The sequence below is a fragment of the Berghia stephanieae genome, unplaced genomic scaffold, assembly GCF_034508935.2.
Source record: "Berghia stephanieae isolate SIO BIC M18660-M18661 unplaced genomic scaffold, UCSD_Bste_1.3 scaffold75, whole genome shotgun sequence".
In the NCBI taxonomy this organism is placed as follows: Eukaryota; Metazoa; Mollusca; class Gastropoda; order Nudibranchia; family Aeolidiidae; genus Berghia; species Berghia stephanieae.
In genome coordinates this window covers 1-10,567 of record NW_027629177.1, presented here as the reverse complement: position 1 = coordinate 10,567, position 10,567 = coordinate 1, and the positions used below count along the sequence as shown (strand labels likewise).

Below are 10,567 nucleotides of genomic sequence, written 5' to 3'. Positions count from 1 at the left end.
CCTTTTACCTAGGATAAGGAAACTTAAACCCCCACTACTCGGGGGCCAGTGGATTATTGAAGTCTGTTGGTTATGGACATGGACGGTAAATGTATAAGCGCTAAATTTAAAAAAGATAATTGAATTTGTGAGATAGAAAATTGGTTTAGAATCCAAAATCATTATTTGGTGCATTTGACGCATTAAATCTGAAAATGCGCAATATAAATGTTTTTCATTAAAGAAATTGTGCGTATCCCATAGTACTATGCAACCACGTACCCCATTAGTCTTTTGTCAGTGTATGTATGTATTTGTGTGTGTTTGTCTCTTTGTGTATGTGGCTGTGTGTATTTCTCTCTCTGTGAGTGTGTGTGTGTGTGTGTGTGTGTTTCGTCAGTGTTACCGCCTAAATAAGCTTAGAAGACATCAGCAAAGCATCATCTTTCAACTAAGAACACAACACATACCGCTCAACAACCATTTAAGCAAAATTACAAACGACACATCCCCTTCCTGCGCCCTATGTCAACACTCCAATGAAACAGTAACACACCACTTGCTTGAATGTCAACCTCTTGAAGACCTGAGATGCACATTCCTCCCACCAAATCCAAGCATCAGTAACACACTTTATAGTCACCTGGAACAACTACAAAAGACATCTAACTTTTACGTCATGGCACAAGACCGAAGGGCTAGAGCTCAGGTGGTCGCTGGTTCGGATAAGTAAGTAAGTAAGTAAGTCAGTGTTACCGATGCACACAAACACACACACACATATACATACACACAAACGCACACGACACAAACACACACACACATTAACATACATACACACACATAAACATACATAAACACACACACATCATCATCATTATCGCTGTAAGTGGTCATTATCTACAACAAATTTAAATGGACAAAAATTCTATTTTATGGAGATGGTCTCTTCATGGTTAGGTTTAAATGACAAGGACCAACCGTGCGCAGTATAATATTTCAGGGTGTCCAGGGAAATTCAACCTTAAAATTTCCTACCTAGAAGTGAAATTTCCTACCAGGTATTTTACCAATTCTTGCCATCCCCACAGTGTTCTATATGCTTAAAAAAGACAATCCTAATTAAAATAGGTTTTAACTCAACACAATCCATATTTTAAAGTAAGAGCAAAGGTGAAAATGACTGGTCAAAAAAGGAGGAAATTTCTCAGAGCACAGACCCATCCATGCGACTATAATCTATAAATTTGAATTTCACTAAAATTTACTGAGATGCAACCCAAAATGTGTCTCGCAGCAATTTTTGACAACATTCGGAGGAATTTCAAAAGTTTAAAAACTGATAGCAACATATAAAATCTTATCTACTTAGAGAATGGTACCATGTGATTATACAATGTCAAAAGCCACCACCCATCCCCATTTTCACTTTTAAAAATACTCATATGATTTGTTTGCAGGTATGATGTGGCAGTAAGTACTGGTACTAGTGGTAGAGATGATAGTGCAGTGGTAGTTGTTTATAATGGTTGTAGTAATGATGGTAGGGATGATGATGTGGCAGCGATTGTTGTCGTGGTGGTTGTGGTAGGGATGATGATATGTTGGTTGTAGTAATAGTGGCGGTGTTAGGGATAGTCATGTGGTGGTTGTAGTAGTGGTAGGCATGGTGATGAATGTGGTGGTGGTTATAGTCGTGGAGGTGATAGGGATGATGATATAGTGGTGGTTGTAGTAATGATGAGGGTGGTATAGATGGTGATGTAGTAGTAGTTGTAGCAATGGCGGTGTGGTGGTGGTAGGGATGATGATAATGCAGCGGTAGTGGTTGCAGTAGTGGTGGTAGTGATGATGATATAGTGGTTGCAATAGTGGTGGTAGTGATGAGGGTGGTATAGATGGTGATGTAGTAGTAGTTGTAGCAATGGCGGTGTGGTGGTTTTAGGGATGATGATAATGCAGCGGTAGTGGTGGTAGTGATGATGATCTAGTGGTCGCAGTAGTGGTGGTAATGATGATGATGTGGTAGTGGTTGCAGTAGTGGTGGTAGTGATGATGATGTAGTGGTTGCAGTAGTGGTGGTAGTGATGATGTGGTAGTGGTTGCAGTAGTGGTGGTAGTGATGATGATGTGGTAGTGGTTGCAGTAGTGGTGGTAGTGATGATGATGTGGTAGTGGTTGCAGTAGTGGTGGTAGTGATGATGATGTAGTGGTTGCAGTAGTGGTGGTAGTGATGATGATGTAGTGGTTGCAGTCGTGGTGGTAGTGATGATGATGTGGTAGTGGTGGTAGTGATGATGATGTGGCAGTGGTTGCAGTAGTGGTGGTAGTGATGATGATGTGGTAGTGGTTGCAGTAGTGGTGGTAGTGATGATGATGTGATAGTGGTTGCAGTAGTGGTGATGGTGATGATGATGTGGTGGTAGTGGTTGCAGTAGTGGTGGTAGTGATGATGATGTGGTAGTAGTTGCAGTAGCAGTGGTGATAAGGATGATGATGTAGTGGTGGTTGGAGTACTTGTGGTGGTGGGTATGATGATGTGGTAGTAGTTGTAGTGATCGTATGGGATGTGGTAGTGGTGGTGATGGGGATGATGATGTGGTGGTGGTTGCATTTGTGAGTGGTGTTGGTGGTAGGGATGATGACGTAGTAGTTTGTAATATTGATGGTGACACGGATGATGATGTGGTGAAAGTTGTAGTAAACTAATACAATTGTGTGCACAGCAGTTGTCCTTTGTACATTTTTTATATCACATTTTAAGCAAGAAATTCCTGATTTTTCTAATTTTAGAGGAAATTTCACCCTCAATCCCATTATTTCCAACATTTCCGACCAAATATGAAATTTCCGACCAATTTCCAACTTTCCGACTTCCCTGGACACCCTGTATTTGTGTCAGTGCATGACATAATCAGTCGGAAGGTGAAAATTTCATGATGTTATGGGATCCAGCAACTTTTCTCAAATTTCATACTTCTTCAACTTGACTAGCTGTAAAAAATATTTAGAAGTGAAAGTAAGCTTTGGTATTTCCCGAAGATGTACAAAAAGGGTTGATTTAACCATTTATGACAAGAACTCATTTTTGATAAAAATCGACCATCTAACTAAACTTGGCAATATCTCAGTTCAAACCTTTTCACCATCCGACTGATTATTTCATTCACTGTAACATTTACCTTAAATTAAATGTCGCAATGAAAATTGGACTCTGGCAGTTTTGGGTCAAACTGGCGACACATTAAAAGAAAGAAGCCTTTCAGAATTTTACAAACAATGAGGAGGACGAGAAAGGGGTGACCATAGATTACACAGCTCCAAGTAGTCTGTGGAGGTGACGATGGGTTGATTGAGCAAAGTATTTACTTCAAATGTCCACCAAGAACGTATGTATGACATAATATTATGGGCCCCTGAGATAAGTCCTATGAATGTTTTTTGTTTTAAATTATTTTTGGTGGCGTTTTTATGCACCTCCGTTGGCGGTGATGGTAAATTAATAATGTTGTGAGCTTCTTAGCCAAGCGCATACTATCTATAGTCTGGTTAATTAATACAGTTTAGTGAGAGTTACTACTCATAAACGCGGATGGCAAAAAGCAATAACAGAGACCCAAGTGACGTATCTTCATACAGTAATTTCCGACTGAATACTTGACTGATTATGGTGTGATCTGTAAACCTGGCCCAGGTTGCCCCGGGCAGGCACATGGTCATCTTTTACCAAGAGATGTCGATACTCGGGCAGTCCTCTCCATAGAGAATACAGGTCCTCTCATATAATTTGATCACAATAGAACTGGGAGTCGCGTTCCGACGACCACACACACACACACACACACACACACACAGACACACACACATAAACACACACAAAGAAATAGATACACACATCACCCCCCCCCCCACTCCCAGCTGACCCCAGACAAACCTAATGGAGTTCCTTTGTTTCCGACATGAAGGTGTGAATGGTCAAAACTCAGCCATCAAATTCCTTCAGGCCATAATTTTATTCGAATTGTACTTGTCTAGTCATTGTTGATGTAACAGTGGCGTTGTCCACTCTTATTTGTGACACATCGTCTCAAAACGGCATTATGTGGGAACGAACCATATGCTTAAAAGCCGAATTAAATGTTAAAATGGTCAAAAAAATAAATTGTTGGAATTAGCATCCTAAAATATGGTATCCATTCTCCTCAATAAAACATACAAACTCAACACAAGTCTGATATTTCTGACTATAAATTCAATTTTCAAAATCTTAACTATCCCGACTTAATACCGTCTTGAGGCGAAGGGTCACATTTAGAGGAAATGCAATGGGGTGCAGCTCGGACTTCATAATCTAGATGTCATTGGGGTGTAGACAAAGACAGGCCATGTGAATTGGCTAATCTCTATAGCCTGTAGTGTGCAATGGACTAATCCTATTATCATCTACTAAGTGAGTGATAATTGCTACTCCCAACGATATCTATAGGGGTACTCTTAATTAAATGACGCTGTCTACTCCTCGCAATCTTATCCACAATCCCCCGTGTGCTATCTATACCCACAAGCCATTTTAAATCCTTTCAAAAAATTAACACGCCTGCTAATCTCAACAAACCCAAGAAGTTATAAAAGCTGGGCCAGACCACGACACATTCAAATTCATTCGATGATAGTTTGTGAACATTTCTTCCCATAGTGCGTACTTATTTTACATAACTCCTTACATTTGTTTTAAAATTTCATTTGGACAATCTATACTTATTGGAGTTATAGCATTTAACATCCACTCTATTTAACATTCACTATATTACCAATTTTAGTACAATATTCTAAGTGAAGAAATTATAAAGCTGGGCCAGACCACGGCATATTCAAATTCATTCGATGATCGTTTGTGAAAATTTCTGCCCATAGTTCGTACTTATTTTACATAACTCCTCACATTTATCTTAAGATTTCATTTGGACAATCTATCTATACTTGTGGAGTTATAAGAATGTAACATTTACTCTATTATCAATATTAGTACAATATTTGAAGTGCCTCTGATTCTTTAAGAAAATCAACAAGAGATAAAATATAAATTTTAAAATCTCATTTGGACAATCTATACTTGTGGAGTTATTGCATTTAACATTCATTCACTCTATAATCAATTTTAGTATAATAATATTCAAAGTGCCTCTGATTCTTTAAGAAAATCGACAAGAGATTAAAAATAAATTTGTGACATATTGGAAACGATACATGGAGGTTTTCTTGAATGAAAAACGTGAGTAGATTAAAGACCTTTTTGAAGTTACTTTTACTATATACAGACACACAGACACACATACACAAACACGCGCATATCCTCTCTATTCCCCCCCCCTCTCTCTCTCTCTCTCTCTCTCTCTCCTCTCTCTCTCCCTCCCCCCCCCCTTTTTTTTCCCGCCTTGCTTATCTCGCGCCTCTTCTTGCATCTCCAATCGACGCCCTTTCCTCACATTTACATTTGTTTCCACATTTGTCGAAATGTGATATTTTGTAAATTTACATATTTAATTTGTGTTTGTGTTTTTGTCTCCTGGCGAAGGCCAAGGAGCGAAACGTTGTTTGTTTTGTGTTGTTCCCTTATATATGAGTCACATCTACTCACTTTATTTTTCTCTCCAACGTGAGTAGAGATATAATAGTAATTGACTAAGGGTTTTCTGTCCTCAATGTTTACAGATCATGTTTACTGAATGGAGTTCTGAGCTCTTGATTTTAACGAATTGAATATAAATAAAGATTTTTTGTTGTAATCAATGATTTTTGTGACTATTATAACTTTTTCAAACGATTTGTGACAAACCTTCCTATACCTTTGAGAAATTTTTTTCTCATCATCATCATCATTATCATCATCTGTTTCTCCTTTTTCTTTTTCCGCTTCCATTTTTTTCCTTTTTCTTCTTCTTCTTCTTCTTCTTCTTCTTCTTCTTCTTCTTCTTCTTCTTATTCTTCTTCTTCTTCTTCTTCTTCTTATTCGTCTTCTTTCTTCTTCTTCTTCTCTTCTTCTTCTTCTTCTTCTTCTTCTTCTTCTTCTTCTTCTTCTTCTTCTTCTTCTTCTTCTTTCTTCTTCTTCTTCCTTCTTCTTCTTTCTTCTTCTTCTTCTTCTTCTCTTCTTCTTCTTCTTCTCTTCTTCTTCTTCTTCTTCTTCTTCTTCTTCTTCTTCTTCTTCTTTCTTCTTCTTCTTCTTTCTTCTTCTTCTTCTTCTTCTTCTTCTTCTTCTTCTTCTTCTCTTCTTCTTCTTCTTCTTCTCTTCTTCTTCTTCTTCTCTTCTTCTTCTTCTTCTTCTTCTTTCTTCTTCTTCTTCTTCTTCTTCTTCTTCTCTTCTTCTTCTTCTTCTTCTTCTTCTTCTCTTCTTCTTCTTCTTCTTCTTCCTTCTTCTTCTTCCTTCTTCTTCTTCTTCTTCTTCTTCTTCTTCTTCTTCTTCTTCTTCTTCTTTCTTCTTCTTCTCTTCTTCTTCTTCTTTCTTCTTTCTTCTTCTTCTTCTTCTTCTTCTTCTTCTTCTTCTTCTTCTTCTTCTTCTTCTTCTTCTTCTTCTTCTTTCTTCTTCCTTCTTCTTCTTCTTCTTCTTCTTCTTCTTCTTCTTCTTCTTCTTCTTCTTCTTCTTCTTCTTCTTCTTCTTCTTCTTCTTCTTCTTCTTCTTCTTTCTTCTTCTTCTTCTTCTTCTTCTTCTTCTTCTTCTTCTTCTTCTTCTTCTTCTTCTTCTTCTTCTTCTTCTTCTTCTTCTTCTTCTTCTTCTTCTTCTTCTTCTTCTTCTTCTTCTTCTTTCTCTTCTTCTTCTTCTTCTTCTTCTTCTTCTTCTTCTTCTTCTTCTTCTTCTTCTTCTTCTTCTTCTTCTTCTCTTCTTTTCTTCTTCTTCTTCTTCTTCTTCTTCTTCTTCTTCTTCTTCTTTCTTCTTCTTCTTCTTCTTCTTCTTCTTCTTCTTCTTTCTTCTTCTCTTCTTCTTCTTCTCTTCTTCTTCTTCTTCTTCTTCTTCTTCTTCTTCTTCTTCTTCTTCTTCTTCTTCTTCTTCTTCTTCTTCTTCTTCTCTTCTTTATCTCTTCTACTACTACTACTACTACTACTACTACTACTACTACTACTACTACTATACTACTACTACTACTACTACTACTACTACTACTACTACTACTACTACTACTACTTACTACTACTACTAACTACTACTACTACTACTACTACTACGATTTTTCGAATTCTATCTTAAAATGTCCGAGTGTTTTCAAATACCTCAAATTATGTCATCGAAATTTTATCAGCGGCTTCATGGAATTACCCATAAAAGTGCCTTTTTTTTTTCTTTGAATTAAAAAAAAAAGAATTTTCAAATGATTGTTTTGTTTCCAAATTTGCTTACCAAATTGAAGACTTTGATGGAACTAAACCGACTAACGAGGAGAGGCTTTTTGACCTCAAAAGGTGGGCGGAGAGGTCAATGTTGCTGTATCTTCTATCCTCCTTCATCTGTTAACAATTTCCATATTCATATTCATATTGCTCTCGTCTTTGTTTGAGCTTTACATAGCGCAATATCCAATGTGCTCAAGGGGTCCCTGGTCAACAGCAACATCTAAACACAAACTATGGCTGCCACATTCAACAATTCTCTCCGCCCTCGAATTCAAATAATGATATTGACATAAGCTCAATGTTTCCCACCAGGTTTTTATCAATATCGATTTAATATAATATAACGTCAGATAATCGAGATGGTTCACATGGTTCACAATAAATACCAGCACTATGAAATCATTGCTGTCTGTGAGGTGTGGACGTGTTTTTGTAAAAAGACTCCCCCCCCCCCCCAATTTTTGCGCATTGGGACCTCGGTAAAAAGCTCTATACAACTATGCTGTTATCATCATCATTATTATTATTATTATTATTATTATTATTATTATTATTATTATTATTATTATATTATTATTATTATTATTATTATTATGTTATTATTATTATTACTATGATTATCAGTATTATTTTTATTTTTATTACTATTATCATTATTATTATTGTTTTTATTACTATGTATTATTATTACTGTTATTATTATTGGACATCAGTCGCATTCCCTTATGTGACAATACCCCGGAAGTAATTCGTTTTATTTCTTTATCCTCCCACAGGCAGTCCTCGGCTGGACGATGATGCACTCCCAGAAACACCAAGATTCCCGACTCTCTTGTCCTTCTCTCCCTCCGTGGATGATCCTATCTTCTTTCTCTCTCCTGACCCACCTGCTAGTTCTCCTCTCTATCAATCGTCCACGGAGTCGAGCCCGAGCCCATGTCAATCTTGTGCAACTCCTCATGAGGGCAGTCTAAGTCGAAGCCCAAATGTGGAGGAATCTGTACCAGCAAACAGCCAATGCCAAACAAATGATGAGTCTTCGGTCACGAACTCTGACATCGCGGAGACGTTTTCAAAGTTATCGATTGAGAATTCAACACCGGCCAACAAAATCATAAAAAGACGGTGGCAGACCTACACAATGGAACGACGACGGGACTTTAGGAGGAGACGTCTTGTAGCTTTGAACCTTAGACCAATCAACGTTGTCAGCAGCAGCAGCAGCAGCAGTAGCAGTGACGAAGATGCTGATAGCGGAGCAGGCGCCAATAATGTTTTCAAAAGAGTCGGTGGCTGGATCAGAAAGGACGTGACGCTACCAGCCAATCCAACCCCGCCCCAGCTGAGAGCCATGGTCCTGGCCACTCCTCCCCCGAATCAGATACTGAAACATCCGATTCGGCATTTGGTCGCCGGGCCTCGTGACTAGATGGCCCTGGAATTTTTTTAGTGTATGAGTATGAGACTGATCTCCGGGCCAGATGCCTTCCCACTCTCTCTCTCTCTCTCTCTCTCTCTCTCTCTCTCTCTCTCTCTCTCTCTCTCTCTCTCCCTCTCCTCTCCCTCTCTTACTCTATCTCTCTCCCTCTCTCTCATACAAAAAAAAAACAAAAACAAAAAACAACAACAAACCAACAAATCTCTCTTTCTCTCTCTTTCTGGAGATAAGGATAAAGGGAGTAAATCTGACTCATGTATGAACAACACAAAACAAACGACGTTTAGGCCTTTGGCCTTTTTCAAGCAAACACAAAATACATATATATCTAGATTAGATTGTCATAATAATATAGGCGACAATTTGTAAATGTGCGTGTATGTGTGTGTGTGTGTGTGTGTGCAATGGAAGAGATAAATAGATAGATAGAGAGGGAGTATAAGGAATTAATGGTAGTACCCTGCAAATGGCCTATCCTGGGCTGGTGGTTTCATCACCAATCTATAGCCTTGTTATCTCCTCTATCCCCCCCCCCCCCCCCCCCCCCTTCTACTTCTATAATTATATCGTGTGATTTATTCGTACATCTTTGCGTATCCTTGCTACTCACTGGGAGATTTGTTGGTCTACCATGGGATATGTCCAAAATCCTTTTTTAAAGAAACGATTTTATTCGTATATTCATTTTTTTTTTATCTATCTATTTATGCATCTATTCATTTGTGTTAACGAAATATGACATATATTTTCCCATTGAGTCCATATTAATATTGTTTGTTATGTCAAATTCTATATTTCTCTGTTGATACAGCCTTATCTGAAGAAGATATGCCAATTTATCTATCATTAAACATATTCACATTTCACGATCTATTTCAATATTATATGATTGCGGCTCACTTCCTTCTATTCTGCATTATTTTGCCTGACAAATTTTTCCTGACTCCCATAATGGGCACTGGAGGTACATGCTGTGTCTTTATCCCCTTATATTTGTTTTCCAACATGCTTTCGTCTTTGTCTTGGATTGAATTTCTTGGTTTTGGGCCTGGCCCTGGCCGGAGTCCAAGCTGGGAGGGAAACAGTCAAAAGGCATAGTTTTTTGTTTTGGGATATGATATTTGTTTCCTTGTAAATCATCTCTCTGTTATTTTATTATATTTTTATTTTGAATTTATAATGTAAGCATTTGAGTGTATCCCTTTGTCGGATTTGGTGCTTGTGTCGGATGGGTTGTAGGTGACTCAAACTAGTACTTTGATAGTGTGCTCTTGGAATTCTATCTGAACCTATTTGTTCCAGTTCCCCCATGTCTTACTTTTTTTTGGATGCTTCAATTGTAAATCTAGAACTTTTTACTATCCCATTTTCTTCCTTTTTGCTGCGCTGATATGACCTAAATGTGTTGCAAGCGCCGTAAACCTTTAAAAAAAAAACACAAACCTGCCAAATTTGCATTCAATGGGGAAAATTTCTCTTCTAAGAGTTCAATTATTCAAGCCTTTAAGAGTTACTCCCCCTTTTTAAGTTCACACACAGACCAGCATTCATACGGCCCCCCCCCCCCCCCCCCCCCCCCCCCAAAAAAAAAAAAAAAAAACAAAAAAAAAAACATCCTACGTTGAATTTCATTTTTTTACCCAAAGGAATTGGACCTCGATTTCTATTGGAATTTTTACTTATTTTGGTTTTTTATGGTTTTATAGATAAAATTGGGCACATTTAGCAGGTCTGATATCCCAAGGAATTTAAGGGGTTTTTGAGTTT

The 10,567-nt window shown here is 37.9% G+C and overlaps 1 protein-coding gene across 1 annotated transcript; it reads left to right on the top strand.

Moving 5' to 3' along the window:
• The first annotated feature begins 4,521 nt into the window (after positions 1–4,521).
• On the top strand, positions 4,522–9,738 carry LOC144962263 (uncharacterized). Its single transcript, XM_078895166.1, has 2 exons — positions 4,522–5,251; positions 8,139–9,738. The coding sequence occupies exons 1-2, from the start codon at positions 5,227–5,229 to the stop codon at positions 8,789–8,791; spliced, it is 678 nt and encodes a 225-aa protein (XP_078751292.1). The 5' UTR covers positions 4,522–5,226; the 3' UTR covers positions 8,792–9,738.
• Positions 9,739–10,567: the final 829 nt, after the last annotated feature.